The sequence below is a fragment of the Rhipicephalus microplus genome, chromosome 9, assembly GCF_043290135.1.
Source record: "Rhipicephalus microplus isolate Deutch F79 chromosome 9, USDA_Rmic, whole genome shotgun sequence".
Classification (NCBI taxonomy): Eukaryota; Metazoa; Arthropoda; class Arachnida; order Ixodida; family Ixodidae; genus Rhipicephalus; species Rhipicephalus microplus.
The window spans coordinates 1,260,800-1,286,440 of record NC_134708.1 but is presented as its reverse complement, the minus strand read 5'-3'; the positions used below and the strand labels follow the sequence as shown (position 1 = coordinate 1,286,440).

The 25,641-nt window shown below is 49.0% G+C and overlaps 1 protein-coding gene across 7 annotated transcripts in view; it reads left to right on the top strand.

The window, feature by feature from the left end:
- LOC119163313 (uncharacterized) overlaps positions 1 to 25,641 on the top strand; it is a 217,758-nt gene that overhangs the window by 31,503 nt on the left and 160,614 nt on the right. For all 7 annotated transcript variants that reach the window (XM_075872944.1, XM_075872943.1, XM_075872942.1 and 4 more), the window contains one exon: positions 21,297 to 21,879. In XM_075872944.1, the coding sequence (XP_075729059.1) occupies positions 21,618 to 21,879 (262 nt within the window). In that variant the 5' untranslated portion in view covers positions 21,297 to 21,617. Of the gene's footprint in view, positions 1 to 21,296; positions 21,880 to 25,641 lie in introns of those variants that run through there.

The following is a 25,641-nucleotide window of genomic DNA, read 5'->3' as shown; positions in this document are numbered from 1 at the left end:
TATGCAGATCCAGAAGGAGGAGTGCATCCAGGTCCGAATCCGTGGTAAGGTCTGGGAATCGGAGTCCATTGATATACCCAGAATCCGAAGGAAGCATTGGTTCCACGTGGGTCGACAAAGTCAAGAGATTGGCAATGACGGACAAGACGCCAACTATCAGAAGACAATCTCTCGACAACAGACGACTTGCCTGGGCCGATGGTGCGCGAACCGAACCGGCAAGTGTCATGCTTTGCGACCCACCCCCAGAGCAAAGTAGGGAAATAGAGAGGCTGAAGAAATAAAATGAATAACCAAGAGAAATGAACAAAAATACGGGTACAGAATTAGTAGCAATTAAAGAACTTTTAAGCGAAAGGCCGAGAACAAAAAATTGCCCGCAGCTTCCCTCGGGGGAACACTGAGGAGGATGCGGAGCATATAATTGGTTAACGGGGTGTTAAAGTGCGACTTACTTGGGTCGATGGCTAAATTGGTTAACGTGGTTGTGAAATGGGGTGTTAAATTGCGACTTACTTGGGTCGATGGCTAAATTGGTTAACGTGGTTGTAGGAGGGGGTGTTAAATGAGTGAACACGTACACACGTATGCGAAAGGGCGGCGCTGGTCGAAGGGACGTCGATCATTGTGTTTGTGGATTCGTTGGAATTCATTTCACCGCGACCTTGGACGTCGACGCGCCGTACAAACCAACCGGCGAGCGGCAACTGAGCGAGCGAGCGCCGACCTTGAGTATATATACAGCGCGACGGCGCATGCACTGTCAGCTGTCGAATGTTCGAGAAGGGGGAGAAGCGCAACGGCGCATGCGCGCGCGTCAGCTGCCGATGTTCTCGAAGCGCAACGGCGCATGCGCGCGCGTCAGCTGCCGATGTTCTCGAAGCGTGACGGCGCATGCGCGCTACATTATACAGCTAGCGAATGTTCGTGAAGAGGAGAAGCGCACGCGGTGTGTAGAGGAGGAAGGGTGCACAGATGGTGGAGGAGTGAAGCGCGCGCGGTGTGTAGAGGAGGAAGGGATGCACAGATGGTGGAAGAAGGAGGAGGAAGCTTGCGGACGGCGCCGCACTACAAGCCTCGAGTATTAGATGCTCCGCATCTAAAACACGCCAAAGGAAACGCCAGTTCCCGCGCCTGTGGGTGATGGGGCCATGTCGGCTAAGCGCAGAGCCGTCGAAAGTAAGCTCAAGAATACTGAAACGCACATTGAGGAAATGAAACAAACGCTAGCCTCATTTACAGATAAATTGAAAATGATAATGGACGGCGTCTCACTGTTGACGATGATTGTGGGACAAATGCAGAGTACATTAAATGATCCTAGAGAAGGGCGTAAGGCATTTAGCTAAAGAGTGAAAACTCTTGAAATTATGAGTATGTCCGGCAACGACAAAGCGCAGTGTGGACCATCGTTCCTCACAGCCCCCATGATTCCCCAGGCAGGAGATACGGATTCCTATATGGCCCACACTAAAAGAGAATTTCGAGTGTGCAATTGGAATTACGGGGGGGGGGGGGTACAACAACAAACGTGCCACACTCCAGCAACATCTCAGATCACTACTATCTAAGCCGGATATATAGCGCTCCAAGAAACTGGGTACGGATGCATCACGCTCACTGGGTATGGAGCTATAGAGTGCGAAACCTATGGTAAATGCTTATATCTGTTTGTAAATGAGCAGCTGACACATATCTCTCACGATCTGGCCATTCGGGACAAGAGCTTGGAGTCTCTCATGGTGGAGGTATTAGTGCCAGCCTTATACCAAAATCAAAGATGGTACAGCTTATTTGTCTTCAACATTTACAGTAATCCAAAGCACTACAAGCAACAGTTCAATATAATTTTCGAGAAAGCTACGAAACTCGCGGAAGCTAGGTCTCTAATCATATTAGGGGACTTCAAATGCTGCTCATGAACTCTGGGGATGTACTGCGACAAACTCCAAAGGCAGGAATCTATGGCTTCATGCTGACGAGCAAGACCTGGTATTGATTACAGGTAAATGGTATCCCACAAGAGTGGGCAATTCCGTCTGTAGAGACACCACACCCGACCTAACCTTTGTCAAGAACGTATAGCATCCCATATGGACAAATACCAGTCATAACTTCGGCAGTGATCCCTATGCTCTCGAGGTTAAGCTGGAGGTTGAAAAAGGCCGCACTCGCGAATTTGAGGTAGTTGATTGGGATGCCTTTCGCAGAATTAGAACGCAAAGCGAACCAAATGCTGACAAACCAAACCTCAAAGAGTGGTGCGAATCCATCAGAAATGATGTCAAATCAGCCACCAGAAATCTTCTCACTGACGATAACGTGGACGCCATGGATTCTAAACTAGCCCACTTAATTGAAGCAAAGCAGGCTATTACTAAAAAAATGGCGGACTCAAAGACTCAATCGTAAAGTAAGGAAGAAAATAGCAGAATTGAATAAACAAATCGAACAGCACTGTACCAACCTAGGTAAGCAGCAGTGGGACAAATTTTGTGAAACGATTGATGGGCAGATTAGGAACGGTAAAGCATGGAAACTCATTAAGCACCTCCTAGACGAGCACGGCACCAGGTCCAACCAGAGACACTGTCTTGCCCGGGCCATACACACAGCCCTTAAAAACCAAGACATTGAAACAGTAACTAAACAACTCATAGACAAATACCTACCAGTCGCTAAGGAGCCAGAACGATTACCACGGTCGGAATACTGGGGAGCCCCTCAGCCGGATCTGAATCGACCCTTCACTTGATCTGAAATCAGAAGGGTGTTGAGTGAGTTAAACAAAAAGTCTGCCCCAGGCCCAGATGGCGTGACCAACAAGTCACTCAGGAATATAGACGAGCCCTCTATTGAATCACTGACTGATTTTATTAACGAAGCATGGAATTCAGGTGAAGTTCCCGATTAATGGAAACTTTCTCAAGTCATACTAATACCGAAACCGGGTAAACCTCTAAGTCTGGAGAACGTGCGGCCAATATCGCTAGCATCATGTGCAGAAAAAATTGCCGAGCATACAATCCTTAACAGGCTTAAGGATTTCTTGGAAGACAACAACATATACACCTACAATATGTTAGGCTTCAGATCCTCACTATCTACTCAGGATGCTATGAAGCAGATTAAACACCCCATTCTAGACGGGTACTCTAGAGATACGAAAGCCATCCTCGGACTAGACATGGAGAAAGCATTCGACAACATTACGCACAAATACATCCTTCAAACAATAGAGGAAATTCGACTTGGATCGAAAATGTATAATTACATCAAATCTTTCTTAGGAGCACGTACAGCGAGGTTAAGTGTAGGAGACACCAACTCAGACGTGGTTCGACTCGGTGATCGTGGAGCCCCCTCAAGGCTCAGTGATCTCTCCCGTCCTCTTCAACCTTTGCATGATCGACCTGCCCAGGACACTGAGCAATATCAGCAACATTCACCCCACCATCTATGCTTATGACCTTACCATATGGTGTGCTGGTGGTAGTGAAGGACAGGTACAAGATGCACTTACATAAGCGGTGCATACAGTGGAGGAATACCTGAGACACATCGGTCTCAGGTGCTCCTCACACAAATCAGAGTTATTACTGTACAGAAAAGAGAAGGGGGGGGGGACTTAAGGGCTGGAAACCACTATCTGAAAGTGACATACGTATATTGGTCGAAAACGGGGTAAATATACCCAGAGTCAACACGATGAGGGTACTCGGCTTTTTTATAGATGCAAATGGCAGGAATCACGTGGCACTCAAGAAAATTATATTCAAGACAGAGAACGCACACCGGATGAGCAGACGACTTGCATGGAGACAAAAAGGCATGAAAGAGGACAATCTTATCAGGTTGATCAAATCTCTCGTGCTATGTCATATTTCATATGTGGCTTCTATGTATAACTGGACACAAACCCAATTAAAGAAGCTTGACGCGGTGATCAAGAAAGTCATCAAGAGTGTAGTGGGTCTGCCGCTTCGCACCAGTACTCAAAAATTGCTCAAGTTAGGGGTACACAAGACGACTAGAGAAATTGCGGAGGCAAAAGAAAGGTCACAAGTAGAAAGACTCTCTACAACTTGCACGGGGAGATCGATCCTCGATAGAATCATGATCAACCCTGTCATCGACCAGGAGACGTACACCAAGATACCACCGGACTTTGCTGAGAGCATAATCGTTGCCCCGTTGCCAAGAAATATGCACTAAACCTTCAACGTCCCCAGAAGGGTAGCCCGGTCTAAGGATTATTGAAAAAGTTAAATAAAGGAGGCAGGGGGGCTCGCTTTGTCGACTCATCTTCATACAAAGACCGAAATAAGTTCGCCGCGGTAGTAGTTCACCACCAGGGCAGGTGTACCAACTGCGCCACGGTTTACAAATCCAAACCGGAAATCGCTGAAGAGGTTGCCATCGCGTTGGCCCTGACGGATGATCGATACACCGAGATATACAGTGACTCAAAACCAGCCATCAGAGCCTTCAGCAGGGGCAGGATCACACCACAAGCAGTTCGAATTATTAATAGTAAACAGGCCATTGATACACATTACATATATTGGTTGCCAGTGCACCTTGGATCACTCGATGACATTCCCATCAATCCAAGTGAATCGGCCAACAGCATTGCCCGCGAACTTACGGACCGGGACGCTTTTACACATGGCTTTGATTCTGCTGGATTCGAAAATTTACAACGGGATACGTCTATGACATATATTGAAGTTACTGAACATTACTACCTGGGGAGGAGAGAGTTTGCACCCCCTCAGAGTAGACTAAACAGAGCACAACAGGTCACACTTACACAAATGCAGACAGTCTTATTATTCACCGGCACAGGTAAAAAATGGTACGATATAAAAGATATGAATGTTGTTTGCAAAGCATGTAAGAAGGAAGTATGCACGCTTGAGATTATGCTCTGGTAATGTGGGTCGCTTGGCCGTGGCATTTCCCGGGAACGGTTTACACAGATGATTAAGTCTCATGACCATATCCTCCAAGTCTTGGCTGTCCAGTACGCCCATGACAGGGCTAGGAGGCCTGACCTCCCAGTCCCAACGTGGGATTGGCCAGGCAGGTGGCTACACCCTGTACAGGACGTATAAATAGTTATTTCCAATCCAATCCAAGGTCACGGGATTGAATCCCGGCAGCATTTTCGATAGAGGCGAAAACGCTGTAGGGCCGTGTGCTCAGATTTCGGTACACGTTAAAGAACCCCAGGTAGTCGAAATTCCCGGGGCCTTCCACTACGGCGTCTCTCGTAATTATATGGCGTTTTTGGGACGTTAGGGGCCAACTGCAACGAAATTTTACTTGGGCAGAAACGGCCGTAAATACGTAGTATATATGCGGTAAGTTACTATAACGACAGTGAAAAATCTTGCAGTCACGTAGGTTACTTATAATCGGTGCTCTAATTGTCAGACGACGCGGAGCTCTAGAGGCGTGCCCAGGCAAATCAAACAGAACCGGATATGACGATTACTACCGAATGTCACCACGTCGCTCCTTGTGAGCAATCATTCCTGCTACTTAATCACCTTTTTTCTACGTTGAAACCGTTTTCAAAGGGCCTGTCAACAGGCTCCGAAACGCGCACAAAAAGCTCGCGCATTTTCCCTGCGCGTGGCCAACCTCCTTATACGCGCAATGACGTCAACGTGGCGATCAGTGACGTTCACTGAATTCATTACTCTTTGCTGAGACCTGGTTTAGACCAATCGACGAGCTGCGTGCTACGTCAAGTCACCGATCGGCGAGTTGACGTCGCTTCGCATATAAGGAAAAATGCACGAGCTTTTCCTCCGCGTTTCGGAGCCTGTTGAATAGCCCTACAATGCATCACGTTTGAACTGCGTCTGTGCGTTTGTGATGCCTTGGCACCGCCTAAATACCGCTCGTTCGAAACGCGTTCGTGCTGCATTCAAGTCGACGACAAGTCATGTTCAAGTAAATCAGCCCTTCTGAATACGGGGGTCAGATGCTGCAAACCCACCAGGGGAAGCCCGGACCAGTGTTCGATAAGAGGCATGTTCTCGCAGCTTTCTTAAGTTAACATACAAAAATATTGGCAAATCCCACGTACAGTGGGAATCGATATGCGAACAAGAATAAGAAAGGTTGATATGTCACTTTAAAATCAACACAACGTTACGAGGTGAAAGTAAATGAGGCCGTACAAAACTTCTGTGTCATGATTATCATCTTTGGCTGTGTCATTTACCTTTGTCATGTATTCACGTCACGTAATAAATACCAGATTTAGTATATGTGGAGCTAACGAAAAGCCCGCGAGCACGCTATGAGTGTGGTATGTTGTCATGTTCTTACATGAAACACGTGCCAGGATTATCATCTTTGCACCAGCCATATATTTCGTCATCAATTGACGTCACGTAACACCAAATTTGGTATATGCGGAGCTAGCGAAACGGCCGCGAGCGCATCATGAAGGGCCCAATATATTCGAATGTAGCGTTGACGCGCGCACACGCTGGGCACGGCGATGCTACGTTAGCAAAACGTGAGCACTCTATAGTCTGACGCCAAGCGCGACCGGCGCGACCAGCGTCCGTCGGCACGGCCCGACGGCAACCGGCACGAAATTGGCATGCTGCATTTCGTGCCGATGCGTTACCCAGACAACACTGCCTCTCCCTCTTTTCGTGACGGAGGGACGCCGGAAGCGCTGAAACACGCATGCGTCAAAGTAACGCAGCGCGGCGCGCGCCTGCGAGTATATGGCAGCATCGGCGCCTGGCGTGCCGACGCCGGCGTGACTTAACGAAATGAACGCCGGAGAGCACGCGCACCACGTCACGTCGAAATATATTGGCGCCTTGACTGTGACAAGTTGTCATGTTCTCACATGACACGCATCTCACGATGATCATGTTTGCACCGGTGACATATACCTTCGTCATCCATATTCACGTACCGTAATACCAAATTTGGCATATGTGAAGCTAGCGAAACGGCCATGAGCACATTATAAGTGTGGCAAGTAGTCATGTTGTTACATGTCACGCATGTCGTGATTATCATGTTTGGATGTGTCATTTACCTATGTCGTCCGGTCTCTTGAAGTAATACCCCGTTTGGTACATGTGAAGCTAGCGAAACATCCGCGAGCGCACCATGAACGTAGAATGTAGTCATGTTGTTACATGACGCGCATCTCATGATTATCATGTTTGCACCCGTATCATACCTTCGTCATCGATTCACGTACCGTAATACCAAATTTGGTATAAGTGAAGCTAGCGAAACGTCGCCAGCACATCATGAGTGTGGCATGTAGTCGTGTCCTTACATGACACGCCTCTCATGATTATCTAGTTTGCACCAGTCACATACCTGCGTCATCAATTCAAGTACCGTATTATCAAATTTGGTATATGTGACGCTATCAAAACGGCCGCTCGCGCATAATGTGCGTGTCATGTAGTCTCGCGCATAATGAGCGTGTCATGTAGTCATGTTGCTACATGACACGCTTGTTGTGATTTTCATGTTAGGGTCTGTCACTTGTGTTCGCCATGCAATCATGTCATACCATATCAATTTTACAACATGCCATGTGAACGAAACCACCGCAAGAACTGCAGGACCATGAAATGTAAATCATGACATTCATGATACACATGCCATGGTTTTCATGCTATGACTAGTCAAATATGTTCTTCATACAGTCATGTTATTCCATACCAAGTTTGGCATCGATGCCATTATCGAAACGGCCAGGAGAGCTAAATGTGGTATGCGGCTAGATAGATAGACCGATAGATACGCTGAAAGTCGCCGAAGTTCGCAAAGAAATGCTTGGCATTTAAGAACACAAATACTAAGGGGCACGTCCGCGATGTGCGTGCTCGAGGAGCCTGGAGCAGACGATTTTTCTGCCATTCACGTCACTTTCGGTCAGCCGTAATGGCGTCGTTTTTTTCTAGTTTCGGTCTAAAAAACCCTTTCCTTTGCAGGCTTTTTTTCCCCCTAAGGTAAGCGCTTGTATTTCGAAACGACATTTGGCAGGCAGCACTACCTCTAGCTAGAATACTTAAATATCAACTTTTTGCGGAGTGCCAAATTTCGTTGCAGTCAGCCTTTAAACCCCACGAATCAATCAATGGTTGATACCTCTTGGTTCTAAAGTCATTGAGGTCTTGAAGTTCGACAGTCCACTTGTCCCACTCGATCTTCAATGTCTCGGAGAGAACGCTTTCCCAGTCGAGGCCTTGCATCCAAGTCTTCTGAAAGAGAACTTTAACTCGAATGGTGAACGGTGCTAAGACCCAAGGGGTCGAAAATTCGTGATGAAGCTTGGCGCAAAGCTCGCTTGGTACTGAGTCCCACATTTAAGACTTTTGTCACAGAGTCGAATTTCACCGAAATGTGTCGTCAAAATGTAGTTCCAGGATAGCCCAAGAGCCTTAGATGGAGAGACCTCCTCAGCTGACGTCTCTCCTGCCTGCTTGAGCTTTTCTTTTGACAGGTCGCAGTTTGTTGACCACTTCTGCATTTTCACTTCGGCCAGCTCTATAATGACATTCTGGCAGTGCACTTTCCAGGCGGCGTTGTTTGACGTCACTTTGGCACAACCTGACATTTTCGACACCCGGACAATGTTTGACGTCACTTTGGCACGCTCCGACACTTTTTGAAAAAGTACCTTGCTTGATCATTAATTCGCACGCTTTAAACTCAGACAGTGGACAACGCTTGGCGCCGGTAGGACGTGCACTTATAACTCCCCCTTTCCACTTGGCAGTTCGGGGCCGCTTTCTTTTCTGAGATGCACCCAGAGGGAGCAATGGGAACTTCCCCAGAGGCCAGCGATCGTCTCTTGGTGTTCCCAATGAGGTAGCTAATGCGACGACGCTCGAATGACCAAGTGGCGTTGAAAGAGGAAAAAGGAAGAAAAAAGAGCAGTCCCGTTACTGCCTCTCTTAAACGAGGGCACCTCCACAGTTAAGCGCAGGGAAGGGGGGATGGGAATGAAAGAGACAGAAGAGAAGAGGTAAGAGTAGAGTGGTGAAAAGCATTCGCACCGCATCACATAGCGTGCGTCCGAAACCGCTGCGATGATCCGCAACCATCAGGAAAAGCCGCCGGGAAGGCCGGAGAATTAAATTAATTCACCGAAAAAGAAGAGAATGAGCCTAAGAGGCGCATAAAATGATGAGCGAACACACTCGCGTGTCGAATGACGAAAGCCCAATACAATGACAACCAATGTATTGACGTCGTATGATCAAAAGCTACACGATATGCCGGCCTTCCCTCTTCGCGGTAAGTCGGGCGCACGTTTTCTTGTGGTTACGGTGTTTTCGTGCACGTCTGTCCATAGTTGCTTTGCCCTCTCCTTGATGTACCAACAGGAAACAAGCAATTGAAGCCAGCGGATTGTTGACAAGTTACACAGCGAGAGAGAGAGAGGGGGGGGGGGGGGCAAAGGAGCACGTTTCCAGCCAGAGGCAAGGTTTTTACCGCCGAGTCAATGACGCATTCCTGCGGCGTCGTCTTGCGAAAGGAGCCGACAAGGACGCGTCCTTGTCAAGGACGCTTGCCCAAGGAGGACGGGCCACCGCCGCACTGAGGGCGCCACCTCGAAATGTAGACAACGTTCGTTCCATGCCAGCCATCATTTGAGAAAAAACTCCCAAGCATTTCCCCGAGGGTGAACATGGTTAAGTGCGAATACACGGGGTGATGCTATGAGGGGTATTTATTAATCAAATAAAAGTTTATCCAAAAAATAAAAGTTTATCCAAAAAATAAAAGTTTATCCAAAAAAATAAAAGTTTATCCAAAAAAAATAAAAGTTTATCCAATCCAATCACACTATGGTGCCTTTATGGTGTAATGGTTCCTGGGAATCGCAATTTGATCACACGGGGGAGTTTACGTTAACTCACTGGCGAATGCCAACGGATTTTAACTTTACTCCCCCTCACGACCCGCTCTCGACGGGAGACTGAGAGAGAAGGCGGGCGCGCGAAAGAAAGGGGTGCGCGCGCAGCTGCAGCGAGCGAGGAGAGCGGAGGAGCGAGCGAAGGGGGAGGGGATATAAGGCGCGTTACTGACACCGATATCAGCGTCGCGTCCGTGGCTTATTCGGTAGAGCGTCGCGCTGCAGCCCGCCAAGTCCTCTTTCCTTTAAAGATAGAGAGAAGACTGCGGACGCCGCCGACGGCGGTGGATAGTTTGGGGTCGCTTATAAAGTGTATTCACACTTAAAAACCACCGAATTAGCTTTGCTTGGCACATTTCAAAGCGGCTCCTTAGCGGTTTACGATAACCAAACGAGATTCATACACAAATTTCTCTCTTACACTTAGAAAGACTGTTCTGATCAGTCAAGACAGGTGTACCAGTTAGCACTCGAGCTTATACGTATACTTCTTTACGTTACCGGACACCGAAAAAAATCTGCACATGTGCGGACCTTGGTGCGCGTACCGTACTCTCTAACTATAGACCTGTATCTATTCTTCTCATTTTTTAGAAAGATCCTGAAAAAAATATTTGTTAGAATCTCCGAGTTGCTGGACAAACATAGTCCGATAACTAAACATCAGTATGGCTTTCGTAAAAATAGACCAACGCAGCTTGCTCTGCTTGAACAACAACAACAACTACAACAACAACAACAACAACAACAACAACAAATTATAAACAATTTTGAACAACGCTTGATAACAAAGGGAGTGTTTGTTAATTTCTCGAAAACTCTATAAATAATGAAGTTCTGCTCTGAAAGCTATAGCTAATTATGGTATGAGCGGCACTGATTTAGAATTAATAAGGTCTTCCTTGGGTCAATCGTACAGATCAATAGCGTTGAATCTCAAGTTTGTTGTTAATTAATGTCGGCGGGGGCACCTATTATTTAATATTTTTGTTAATGAATTATTGATGACAGGCTATGTGTTCTACGCTGACTATACTACGTTATTCCAGCCGAGTTGATTGCGAAAGCGAATGCAGTTTTGAATAACTTACACTCGTAGTCTCTCGACAACGTACTCACCATTAATCCTAGAAAAACTAAAGCGGTGTTGTTTCGCAGTAAAAATGCACGTTTTTAAAAGATGATTTAGAACTAAATAATGCCAAAATCGAGCTTGTAAATTTTGTAAAATCGCTAGGTGCAATGCTTGATCAGAGCATGACGTTGTGCAGCCATATTGATTTTCTCACAGGGAAACTTTCGCAAAACACAGGAATTATCTATTCCTTAAACTACCTTCCTTGCTTTATCAAAGACCTAATTAGTATTTAACTCTTTCTGAGCCACTTAAGTTATTGTTGCCTAGGGCGGGACACAACTTATCAAACTAATAATGTAAACAGGCTCTACGTTATGGAAAAAAAAAGGCTTTTCGACCTATTTCGGATAAACCACATGATTTTCCTTCCGCATCTTTGTTTCAGGATCTCAAAATGCCGAAAGTAATGGCTCTGTGTGAAATACCGCTTAGTGCTTGCGTATAAAAATGGGAGGAAAAGAAATATGACGCACATCACTGGCATGGCTGCCCTGACGCAGCAAGAAGCTGCTTAGACAATCGGATTATTGGCGGGTATACCACGTTCTCGTACCAACTATACGGTCCCCAAACAACATCGTCTTCTAAATGACCTGATTGTTGGTGGTATTGGCATTTCATCCTGTTTTTCTCACGCAGTTTCCGATTTTTTTTCTTATGTGTAACATCCGCTTTAATGAGACTCTGAGTGAAAATAACCCCAAGAACGAGCGATCACCTTAATTGTTTCAGCCGAAGCTCGAGTCATGGCAACGCCGTGAAAGACCCTTGACAGGCCACGTAGTCCGGCATTGTTTTTTAGGGGCGAAGCTTCTTAAAGCGGCGCCCGTTTATCCCTCGTCGAAGTCGTAACCAGTCTTACGTTTTGGCCTGCAAGGCGGTGCCGGTGGGAGATTTCTCCTGTGCGTTGTTGAACAATAAAAAATTCGCAGCGTGCGCGTTAACTAAAAGCCGAATTCTCCTGTATCTCATTCCCCATCAGCAGCCATTGGCATGTACAATGAGCACTATCTGACAAGAAAGGGCTGCTACGTCATACTCGCTGGGCGTAACCTCCTTGGTTTTAGAAAGGTTTAGCGAGCGTTGGGCCGCAGTGCCATGAATACAGTGAACTAGTGTATGCCATGAACTCGAGGTGGTTAAGGTGGAAAGTTGACACGAAGCGCAAGCCTTAAGAAAGTGTGCGTGTGCCACCTCTCGTTTAGTCCTTGGAATGTCCGATATATGGCGGTGTTTCTATGTGCGGAATATATGATGAAAAGATGCGAGATGGAGATACTTGGAGTGTTGACTAGATGGACGAACGGCCACACAGACAGATGCATGGGCGGACGCACGGATGTCTGCACGGACAGATGGACGCATGGGCGGACGCAGGAGCAGATGCATGGACGAACGCAGGGACGGACGCAAGGATGGACGTGCGGACGCACGAACAGACGCACGCACGGACGGTCACAAAGACGGACGCATGGACGGATGGAAGCAAGAACGAATGGACGGACGGAGGCTTCGCCCGACTCTTCATCATTCACCCCGTGGATATGCTGCCATTTTTTTAAAGGGCCGGCCAGTCACCAAATTTGACAAAAGACAGTTATACTTTAGCGTTAGCGTGATAGCGTAAGTTAAGGGAATAGAGAGTTATAGTATACCGGGCTTACCGTGATACCGAGCGTATCGTGATACCGGAATCGAAGTGAGCATGCGCAGATACGTACGTTACGCGCACCGCTTACCGTACGCGCGGTATTTTTCAGATTTAAGGTATCGGGACTTGGGGGCACGCAAACCACGTAAGCGCTATTTCGCTAAACTCTAAGACGCTGCCCACAACGAACGTTTGCTGCACGGTAGCGCCATTCCCTTAACCTACGCTATCACGCTAACGCTAAACTATAACTGTCTAATGGCGTTACCGTGCAGCAAACGTACGTTGTAAGCAGCGTCTTATAGTTTAGCGGGATAGCGTTTACGTGCCCCAACTGGGATGGTGGCGCCACCTATTAGATTCTTAATAAGTTAAGCAGTGAAAATGAAAAGAAAACGAAAATGTTTGCCTACGCCACCGCGCGAAGCGTTGTTAGAAGTTTACTTTAGTGATAATAAAAGTAAATAAATATGAACCACGCACCAAACGCGAAAGAATCTGTGTTGCCGATTTGTTTACATCGATCACGTAGTTAGGCCTAGACGCGTTCGAAACGGGACGCTATCTCAAAAACTACGCCAACTTATCCGTAATACTCGGTCATTGAAGCTAACTGAAGGCAAGCGAAGCCACTTCGAACAGTCGTTTGCTGCGAACAAAGCGAATCTTTCAACAGCTACGCCAAAATCACTTCGAAGCGGGCGTCCGAGAGCGCCGCCATGTTTACGTACACTACGTACACCTACGCTACCACGGTAACGTGAAATCCGAAAAATACCGCGCGTACGGGAAGCGGTACGGGTGACGTACGTATCTGCGCATGCGCACTTCGATTACGGTATCATGGTACACACGGTAACCCGATCACGTCTGGCGAAATTCGCAACGCTACGCGCCGCGGAAACGCGTCAAACTTCACGATGAACGCTGCTCCCTTTTCCTTTTGCGGGCGCGCGCCTAGAGAATAGGGAGTTTTAGAATAGCGCACGGCGAGCCCTAGCGGTGCGGTCGCTGCTACTGCGCATGCCTCATAACGCGAGTCGGCGTTCGCGGACCGCACGCAGAAAATCCGAAAACGCGTGCGGTGATGGCGGCCCGCATGTGGCCCGCAAGCGCTGGTTTCGAGGCTAGGGTGTCGCTGCGATCGTGCGTTGCGGTTCCCAGCAGGGCAAACGCTATTCTAAAGCTCTTATGGCGCCCGCTTCGCCCGCAGCGCTTGCAAACGGTATTCTAAAGCTGCGTAATGAGGGCATGACGTGCGCGTATGAATGGCCCTACGTACACGGCAAAGCAGTGACGTTGGTCGACTATGTAGACGATTGTGCTCTGACGTTGCCCACAATGGCACGTGACATGGCGAAAATTATTTACCCCGACATGCGTGTTTATGTATTTGTAGCTTGAAGAAATAAATCTCTACATAAATTATGAGACGCAATAAGGGAGTGTGAGCGTTCTTTTTTTTTCTCCCCCCCCCCCCGTGAATTGCAACAAGATGGGGGGGGGGGGGGGGGCTAACGTGCCGGCGTTTCACATGCGTTCGTGTGCACGCGGTCAGTGCATCGCGGACGACCGCCGTGGATATCTCCCACGCGTTCGCGCACTAATTGTACTCATATATTCCACCGCGTCTAAGCTAGCGTTTCCAAACCGTCCCGCAAAAGCAGGCAGTAAACCTCAAAACAACGCTGTTCCAGAAAAAAAAAAAAAAAAAAACGCCGCTCGTATGCACGGGGGTTGGGCGTGTTCGGTCATGCCATGAGCACGTGACCTCTCGGTCGGATGCCAGGAAGGGTAAGGTAGATATTTGGCTTTCGAAGGCTACGCGGAGGAGCAGCAAGGGTGTTGAGCTCGCCTCCTCTAATCCTAGTTTCGCGCCGCTTGAGAACCGATTAAAAAATTGCTGTGGGAAAGTCTTCCTCGTCGGACACCTAACAACTTTCATGGTCTAACTACAGTTTGGTATGGGGCCTGGTAAGTGGCCCTTCAATCCTCGTGTCTGCACACCAACGCGTTGTAAGAACCATCGTGCAGTACGTTGCAATCGACTAGAGAGATATGGGCGCGGAAATGAAAGGACGCGCATGCGCACTCACCCCTTCAGATGGCATGGCGATGCAGTTTTATCAGATTGAGGTCGTGACTCGCGCGTGCCGACTTATTTGCAGACGGGTGTACACGTGAAATCAATGAAGCGGCCTCTATACTAACCACTTCGATTCAGCACTACCAAAGCTACAGGGTGTAAGAAAGCCACACGCTTGCGCAGCGAAATATCCTTCGGCGGAAACAAAAAAATGGCAGCATATCCACGGAGTGAATCTTGGAGAATGGGGGGAAGCATTCGTCCGTCCATTCGTTCTTGCTTGCGTCCGTCCATGCGTCCGTCTGTGTGACCGTCCATGCGTCCATCCGCCCGTCCGTGCGTGCGTCCGTCCCTGCGTTCGTCTATGCATCCGCCCCTGCGTCCGTTGATGCGTCCATCCATGCATCTGTCTGTGTGTCCGTTCGTCCATCTACTCAACACTCCAAGTACCACTATCTCGCATCTTTTCATCCCTTTCTTGTCAGATAGTGCTCAATGTACATGCCAATGGCTGCTAATGGGGAATGAAAGACAGGAACATTCGACTTTTAGTTAACGCGCACGCCGCGAACGTTTTATTGTTCAACAAAGCACAGGAAAAATCTCCCACCGGCACCACCTTGCAGGTCAAAATGTAACACTTGTTACACACTACGACTACGAGGGACGAACGGGTGCCGCTTTAAGGAGTTTCGCCCCTAAAAATGAGAGAAAAGGAGAGCTTCAGCGGGAGATGCGAACGGGCGCATCGACGGAGAAACAGGCATACGAGAGCCACAAACAGCGTTGTAGAGAAACAGCCTCAAAGTGAAGTGATCCGCCGGCCTAAGATTTCACCGATCTTCAGCAGAGCGACAATTTTACGATTCTTCGTGTTCCCGGTGTACTTGCTCGTGTAATAGCTTTACTGCATTTTAGGTCAATAAACTGAACATAGTAACTACAATTCGTTAGGCAGACGCCGTGAATACGGCCGGCAGACGACACTATGCGAATGAATACATGTGGAGGGGCTAAGCGCCCTTACTATTGGCTGAGGGTCCTGTAGCCTCTACAGTACCGAAGTCCCAACAACAAACACTGGCGTCGCTGCGGTCGCGGCGATGTGACGCTACGGCACAGACTCGCCTGCTCCGCCGGCGCTTGTCGCCTTTTAAGTGTGAATACACTTTATAAGCGACCCCAAACCATCCACCGCCGTCGGCGGCGTCCGCAGTCTTCTCTTTATCTTTAAAAGAAAGAGGACTTGGCGGGCCGCAGCGCGACGCTCTACCGAATAAGCCACGGACGCGACGCTGATATCGTGTCAGAAACGCGCCTTATATCTTTAACGCCGCTGCGCGCGTCCCCCTCCCCCTTCGCTCACTCCTCCGCTCTCCTCGCTCGCTGCAGCTGCACGCGCACCCCTCTCTCTCGCGCGCCCGCCTTCTCTCTCAGTCTCCCGTCGAGAGCGGGTCGTGCGATGGATGTCCCGGAGGCAACGCTACCATCAACAACGAATGCAGTACAACCGAATGCCAGCACTGCACCCGTCGTTGGAGGTGACGGTACCGCGGTGGTTTCGCCGACGTTGGAAGACAAGGCGGCGCTGCGAAGGGCTCGTGAGACCGAACGTAAGCGGGCGAAGTGTGCAGCGGATGCCGAACTGCGTGCTCGCGAGGCCGAGGACAAGCGGGCGAAGCGTGCAGCGGATGGTGAACTGCGCGCTCGCGAGGCCGAGGTGAGGCGTCAGCATCGAGCCGCGAACGCGGCCCAAGAAGCGGAACGCCAACGCAAGCGTCAGGCGGAGAAGGGCGATGAAGGCCGGCGTCAAGACGCCGCTCGCAATCGTCAACGGCGAGTGGACGTTCCCGAAGCCGTTCGATCCAGTGAACGTGCCGCGCGGGAGAGGGTGCGAGCCCTGGACTTTGCTCGTCCGGACACGCGTTTCAAACGCGACTGTGTGGATCGCAGCTTCGGTCACAGCTGCGCCGTGTGTGACCGGCTGTGGTTCGACAACAACCTGAGCTGCATTTCCGGCGTGAGGAACGAGACCAACAGGTTGAACGCGTTGCGGGTTCTTTGGAACGAGTTCGGAAGACGGTCGGGCGAACACCGATGCGACGACATGGATGCGCAAGACCCGCGACTGGCTCCCTTCGGTGCGTTCCGGGTGTGTGCGTCTTGCCGAGAGTCCCTGCTGGCCGGGCGGGTTCCGCCGTTAAGCAAGAGCCACGGCTACGCGTACCCGCCTCGTCCCGCGGACCTCCCCGATCTGAACCCGGTGGAAGAGCGCCTCATCTCGCCTCTACTCCCCTTCATGAGCATCAGGTGGCTCACGCGGGGCAACGGTCAGTACGGCATTAAGGGACAGATCGTGAACGTGCCCATCGACGTTCCGAGCGTGGTGGAGTGTATTCCGCGGCTGGTTCCCGTGGACGTTGCGATAGACGTGCACGTGAAGCGGAGGCTTGTGAGTCCGGCTACGTATAGGCGCGGACTGGTGAAGCGCGGTAACATCTTGGCGTGGTTGAAGCACCTGGAGCATGCGCCGTTCTATGTCGCTAGCGGCGTGCGCATCGACTGGAGTCGGCTGGGTGTCTTCGATGACGATGATGCGGCCGTTTGTGAAGGTGAACGTGCCCAGGCGGGAGACGACGCGGATGACATCGAGACTGTCCCCGAGAACATAGATTTGGACGACCCCGTGCAACTATCCATTGCCATCAATGCCATGTTAAAGACGATGTTCTTTAATGAGGAGGGTGAGCAACGACCGCGCGCTCTCTTGATGAGAGATGATGGGGAGCGAAGCGGTGAACTGGACGATGCCGCTGCCGCTGACAAGCTGATCGATCAGTCGCATAGCATGCACCTCGCTCCGTGTGAGAACCAAGTCCCACTGGCGCTCTTCGTGGATGCGTGTGCGGAAGAGCTCGCCTTCCCCACGATATACATAGGCGTGCCTCACAAGATCATCGGTCCGCGTTCCATGCCATTCGCCATGGCCAGCAGCGAGATACGGCGCACCGACCGGCGTGGAGCAACGCCGGAGCATGTCTTGTACATGGCCGCGAAGGTGATGCGGTACAACGTTGCGGAAAGCAACATGATGTTTCGCACCAACGAGACCACTGGTTCCATCACGCGCGAGCAGCTCGAGAGTGGCGGTAAGAAGTTCCTGGAAGAGGTGCTGGACCGCGACCTCACATTCATGCGGGGCGTTCCAAATACGGTCCAGTACTGGCAGGATCGCAGGAGTGAACTCTTCGCAATGATCCGCCAGTTGGGCAAGCCGCACGCGTTCCTGACCATGTCCGCGTCCGAGGTCCACTGGGAGCGCCTGCTCGAGACCCTGGAGCGGCTGCGGGTTGGGCCCGACGGCACGCCTCGGCCCGTGTCCGAGATGATCGTAGCCACTCTCCCTGAGTGGCTACGATCGCGTGACCCGGGCCCTCGCCGAGAGAAGGGCTGGTGGAGTGGACGTCTTCCTAAAGCGCTACCGGCCCTTCAGTGAAGAGCTCAGGCGACAGCAGGACCGGACCCAACTCCTGGTCTTACAGCATGCCGACCTCGCTCCTGATGCATCGCCGCGAACGTGTCCCACTGACGACCCGTGCTCCTTCGCCCGGAGTGGAAGCCGGGGCGAGTACTGCGGCGTGTGCTTGGTTGGACACGTCTACGCCAACGTCCTCTCGCATGCCGTGTGTACTTCGCCGCTCAGAGACGACTCGCCGTACGCCTCCGTCTACCCAGTGCCTACTCAGGCGATGCCGTCCTGGTTGTGACCGTCTACCTGGCCCCGAACCTCTCGAGAGATGACGTCTTGGAGCAGATGGATGCGGCGATGGAGAGTGAGTCTATGCGCGCGCGTCCCTCGGTTCCGATTGTGGTGGTGGATGACTTTAACGTGGACGTTAGAAAGGACAATGGCTGGTTGGTTGACCACATGCTGAACAATTACTCGATGACGTGTCTGTCTCTCGAGTTTCCGACCACGATCAACGGTGGCTTCATAGACTTGGCGTTCAGTAGGAACTGTACAGTCCACTCCGTCTTGCCGGATCCGCTCACCATACATTTCTCGGATCACAAAGCGCTGGTACTAACCGTGAGCTACAACGATAACACGAATAGGTGCTAATCTGTAGTGTAGTTTGTGTGTGTGTGTGACGCGCTCGCGATGTGTGCATTTAATGCATCGTACGAAAATCGTGAAGTGTAAATAAATAATACTTCGTATATAATGTATCTGTGTACAAATGCTTCATGACAAACAACACTTAAATTCATTAATTACACTTTAATCATCATCATCAGTAATAAAACTCCCAAGCATTTCCCCGAGTGTGAACATGGTTAAGTGCGAATGCACGGGGTGATGCTATGAGGGGGAGTACAGTTAAAATCCGTTGGCATTCGCCAGTGAGTTAACGTAAGCTCCCCCGTGTGATCAAATTGCGATTCCCAGGAACCATTACACCATAAAGGCACCATAGTGTGATTAATAAATATAATAGTGCGAATTAATAAATACTCCCGTCTGCGGGAGCCGCGGGGGACCTTCTCCGTCGGCGACGCTGCCGCTGGGAGGCGGCGCTCAGAAGCTCGGAGCTCAACGACCAGCTCTGGGCTGTCCGGCAGGCCGAAATATGCCGCCCGAGTTCAGGGACTCAGCGCCGCCATCTGAGGCCACCAAGACCAAGCTGCCGGCCAAGTTCTAATAAAGTTTCCTCTCTCTCTCTCTCTCATAGCATCACCCCGTGCATTCGCACTTAACCATGTTCACCCTCGGGGAAATGCTTGGGAGTTTTTTTTTTTTTTTTCTGCGCCCGCCGCGTACACCACGCTGCTTAGCGATACGTTGGTAATAATTCCTGCATTTCGTGACGCGAATTTCTCAATATGCAAGGCCTCACAACTAGGGAAAGTTGTTAAAGCTGTAAGAAGTTTACATAATTTAGCTTAGGATAGGCACACTGGCGCCCGAACCGCAGATTTATTGTGAACCTGGTGACGCAGGAGAAGACGTTCGTTGTGTTTAACGCCTACACAACAGAATGGGTGCTAAGAAAATATGCTAAGTGGTACTAAGGTTGTTACAACTAGGTACAGACTCCGGGATTAGAACACGTCTGTGTCGAAGTATGAGAAAGGAAATGGGAACGTTTTCAATTGACTCAATGCATTGCGCTTTATCGTGAGAGTAGCGTCTGCATCTGCGAATGTTCTAAATGATTTGACAGAACTGCGCTTTCTCCAGAAGGAGACATTACATGAATATGACTGCCATAAGCACTCATGTAGCATATTCGTCAAACAAACAAAATAGTATTGTCCCACACACAACGATTTCGGAAATAATGTTCACTGGGAGCATATGTATATGCTTATTCTCAACAGCCACCAGTGATTATGTAGTCCTATATCACTGCTTGCATGAAATGCTGGAGTGTTCTACCGCCGCGTCACAAACGCTAATGGGAGCTTCACGTGGAAGCACCGCTGATAGCAAAGATAGCAACAAAAATGTCAGAAAGTCGAAACGAACTCTTTCTATGGCGCACTGACGGACGTGGCCCGAGCAGTGTCGTAACCAGGGAATCGCTCACCCAGCCTGTCACCACATTTTTTTTTCTCCGTGCAGACAGAAAAATGACCATGTCAAGTAGGTGCCCTCTCCCAATCCCGAAAAAAAATTCCAACCTATCAGATTCTGGACCCATGTAATAACTAAACAACCTTCGCCTCGATGAGGCGACGACTGGTCTCGCACGTCACGCCCACCAACAGGTAATCAACTGTAAGGAAACTTAACATATGAGGAGGCTATCTAAACATGTAGTTCGCAGCGTGACCACACCGTTGCTAAGATTCTCCACGAAGACAGAATCTGAGCACAATAGGGATTTCCGCACCTAACCTCAACCGCACTTAACCTCAATAATTTTGGTAATTTAAAGCAAGATTCTAGCGAGAGAAACATAAAGCTAAACCAGATGTTGAGTAAGCAAGTACACGAGAAAAACACACAACAACGGCGACGGTATTCTAGGGCAAGCGCCTTCCGGGCGCTTGCCCTAGAATAATGCTATGTTGCGATACTCGACGCTACCCGCGAGCATGGGGCTTGATGCACTTGTGAACGCGCTGTCCGTAGATGCGTGCATTCCTCCGGCAGAAATTATTCTAGGGGAGGAGAAGCCCCGATATCATCGAAAGGAATCACCCATGCACATCTCAACCTTATAATGTAAATATGGTGTCCTGATTCCTTCAAAATCACGTGTTTATGCGTCAAATAATTTGTTGTATGCAAACAGAAGCGTGGTCTTGATTTTCATACCCGTCGGAATGCGGCTGTGGTCGCCACGAATGGAATCCATAATCGGGGTTAGCAGCACGACACAGACATTTTCACTCATCTCACATTGCTATACGACCCAGAGCGTGATTGTAAACTCTTTATTGTTTCACCTGAAACATTACTAATTGTGTTTCCTTAATTTATCTGCAGCTTGGGACAAGCAAAAAGCGAACGCAAACATTGGAACAGCGCACGAAGCAAGCGCAAAATTATATAGGCGCGCCGCGGCTCGCATCGAAGAGTCCGTGCCGTGACGTCATCTGCCAGGCGGCGCCACGCCAACTTCTCCGGGCTAATAGAGAAGGCGCAAAACTTACCGGACGAGGGAAACGCACGGCGCCACACTCCGCGTCGCCGCAGCGAACACGCGCACCGACCTACCGGTAACGTGACGCACCGCGGCGGCTGCCCGCACATTTTTGCAGCATCCGGCAAGCCGTGCGCAGCAAGTTCTGCCGCACAGGCCGCGACATGATCGCCCTTGTCGCACCGTCGCCAACGCCTGCTCCGCTTATACTCGTGCCGCAGCAGCAGCAACAACAACGTTCATCAGCAGCGATAGGTGACGAAGCTCTACGCCGCCGGCACAGGGACAATGCGTTCCCCGTGGAGGAGTTCGTAGAGGCCGTGCAGCAGCACCGCTTCCTTTACGACCGTAACGAGCCGGACTTCAAGAACGTCGCCATGAAAGAGGCCATGTGGGAAGCCATCGGTCAGCAGTTCGGAGTGTCCGGTAAGGCTTTTCTCATACGGCAAAATTCCATTGCGGCGCTTTTTTTCCGGCGAACCTCTCGCGCTCGCAGCGCCCTCCACGTAGCGCGCCAACTTTGAATCGCCGCAGAAGCGAACTCGGCTGGCATGCATTTAACTTTTCTATTTCTGCCCAACAAACGTGCGCGGACGGTGATAAGCAGTTCTAAAGGAGTTGTGTAGATTTTAACTGATGCATTCTCAGTGTTATCAGGCGAGAAAGTCACATAGTCAAATAAGGATGATCGTACAGCTGCTCTCTTCAATAATACAGAAAGGCGGGCTTGTTTTTGCTGCATACTGAAACTTTAGCAAACATTTTTTTACAACTGAGGACACAAACGAAAAGAATACAAGGACTACTGCAAACTAACAACTGACCTTTATTCAATAAGAAAACGGAACAGTTGAATCCCTTTATAAGAGGCATGCTCCAGGCAGCAGTTCTTGTCCTTTATATGAGATGTCTCTTATAAGCAGGGTACCTCGTATGTACATTCATATGGACCCGCATTTTGCTTTAGGCACACTGGCGTCTCTTATATCAGTGTCTCTTATAAAGAAGTTCGACTGTATATACTCTTTTCGGCACCTCATGATCACTGCGCATGAGCAAAACGGCATAGTACACTTCTTCACATAAACCAATAAATCCTGCAACAGATACAGATTTACATCACATGTTGTTTAGCAAGTCAATATATTTTTTTTATTCAGCGATACATAAGGGTGACTGACGCACATGTCTTTTAAGTCTAAAGATGTGCCACGCTTCTATGATTTCTCGTGTTGTGTGATTAGAGTGAGCATACAAACCATCAGTTTGGTTATACAAAGGACTACGTGAACTAAAGAAACAACGTGCACGATGTTATGCTGGATGTGTTTTCCGCCTCCCTTCAAACCAATCTGAAGGGAGGTGGGAAAGACATCTTCGGGAAACACAGCTTTGCCTTTAGGTGTTGAACGCGATAGCGATATCCTGTTCCTAGTGCGCACATCAAACTCTTTGTGCATGAAACTTTTCGAACTTGTTATGCACCCACTCGTGGCCTGAAAGGGAATAGGCGCATTAGCGTGTGTGCCTTCTGTAGTGGGAAGCCTTTATGATGCAATCACATGTTCTGACGCCCGCCGGCAATCGGCGCTTTTACCACGGATTATTACTGCAATAGTGTTGCCACTCGGACTTTAGGTAGTTTAAGTTTGTATTTCTGTGCTTCGTAATAGTTGATCGAGTCCCGTGTTGTTATGAATGTTGTTCGAGATCTACTCCCGCGTCATCTTGTGTCGTTCATTTCGTTGACCACGCACGGGCAAACGGGATGAACCACCCCTGTCATTACACTATGATCACTGCGCAAGAAATACAAAATACCCACTATACGCCATGACAATGACGCTGACGACGATAAAGAACAACTGCGTTTCAGAACACACATCCCCTTTCTATCTGCACGGCACAGCACATGTAAGGTACCCAGTATACATCATGACACGGGCTCCTTCGCTTGTACACCCATGAGAATTATGGGAAGTATGGGCTTCGGATCTGCTTTGGATGGATTACGTTTTTGAGATTCGCAACGCTTGTTTGCTCAATATAAAACAAAGTAATATGGCGTTATATATATTTGAAACTTGCTTCATTCTTCTGTACGTAAATTTTGTGGCAAAAATTTTTCGTGACTATGAAATAGAAGTGGAACTTGAACAAATTTCACCACCAGGGCATGCATTGCTCTGTCATTCTCTGTCATTGCATTCCCCATTTGGCATCAAGATTTAGTTATTTATTTTTTGCAACATCTGAAAACAAACAGTCTTGTTTTGCCCTTGTTAGGTATTGTTGTATGAAACTCTATGCTCGCACTCCATTGCGATTACGTAAAGAGAAGTTCGCGCGTGCCGCAACTCTGGTACCGCTACTCCGGCGTGCCCAGTGCATTTAGTTTCGATTTCCCCGGCATTATGATTCGAAATTTCGACGATGAATTTCCGAAACTACGCGTGAGATTTTCTATCTTTAAAAACTAGGCTGGTCATAATTTGTAATGTAGAAGAACTTTGCCATATAAACTACCACTGAAATTAATAATAAAATAGTTAATTCAGTTATTTTTCTAATTACTAATTTTTGAGAGAACTAATCAGTGGCAGAATCTTTCCGCATCTGCCTAGAAACTGGCAGCGAAGACGGCGAATTCATGCCTACATATTAGTTTTTTTTTTTTTTTAAAGGGACCACAACCGATGTTCATGGTACCCATTTCCTTGAGTGCAACAGAAAGCTTGCCGGTCAGAGCTTGTAATCGCGGAATGGTAAACGCGGAAAATGCCGTAGAACATTTGTAATCAGAATTTTTCGATTTGCGACGATTGTGCAGTCTTAAGGAGACATGCTGCAAACGGTGGATGCACCAGTGTAACGCCAGCAGTGATGAAAAGCTCCGAGTACAAACACATATAGTTGTGTTTGTCAAGTCTGCAGTCCCGCGACAGCTGTTTTCTAGCATGCTAAATTATTTTACAACAGCTACCGCATTTTCCTGAGGCTTCTTTTGCAAGTTATTTTGGCCATGCACGCATCGTTTTTTCGATTTCAGCCAAGTGGAGCCAAGCCAAGTCTTCAAAAGGGAAACTGCGTGTTTACAGTATACGTGATTGACAATTCACGCATACTTTGTAGGTCACGTGTGGACGTAGATGGACGGCTTTAATATGTCACCGCTTGGCAACCTGAGCGACTTATAGGAACGAATTTGGGCTCACATGCGAGCGCAAAATTAGGACCCCTATCAAGTAGCGCATAAGCGACATGCTTTGACGGAGGACCAAGGAGGATTAAAAAAATCGCAGCATATCCACGGAGTGAATGATGATGAGTGAAACGAAGCGTCCGTCAGCCCGCCCGTGTTTCCATCCGCCCGTTTGTTCTTGCTTCCGTCCGTCCGCCCGTGCTTCCGTCCACCCGTCCGTTCATGCGTCCATCTGTCCGTAAGCCCGCGCGTCCATCCATCTTCTAGTTTGTCTGTGCGTCCGTCCGCACGTACATTTAGTGAAAACTCGTACTGCCATCTTCCACCTCGCACCCCCGTGGCACATACTCGATCTAGAGCGGGTATGTGCCACCGGTGGCTGCGTACAACAACATCGGAGAATGTACAGACCCACGCCTCAAGGATCTTCGCCCTTAAAAAATTCCTGGAGTGGAAGCTTCCGTATTGCCTTGCCAGCAGAAGTGAAGCCAGCTTTTGCCACTACCAATGTGGCGGAAACAGGCTCTTTGCTGGTAGTGCCCAATTAAAGATCAAGTGCCTTTGATATATTAATGCAAATGCTACGTTAGTTCTATATTAACACATAGTTGTTCCCGACGACATAACACACAGAAACGAATATAGGTGACTGAATATCTAAAGGTCTTTGTCTCCAATTAGAGACTTACTAAATAAAAACATTAAGACGCACTTGTGTGTGTCGTCTCTTTGTGGTGTGTCTGTGTTTGCGCTGTAAAAGTACCTCTATGATCATGAACTAACTAGGCCCAAAAGAAATTTTATTGTGGCTGAGGAGCTTCGTTCCTGGGAGCAGGTTTTGCAGAATCGGCGAGGGCGAAGGCATTGGTGGCTTCCATAATTTCGTCGATGAAGGCTACCGTTTTACCTTTGTTCACATGTTTGTATTCGTTGCTGAAATTAGTGAGCACAACTGTCGCTTTTCGTCCCCGCAGCTTGGCAATTCC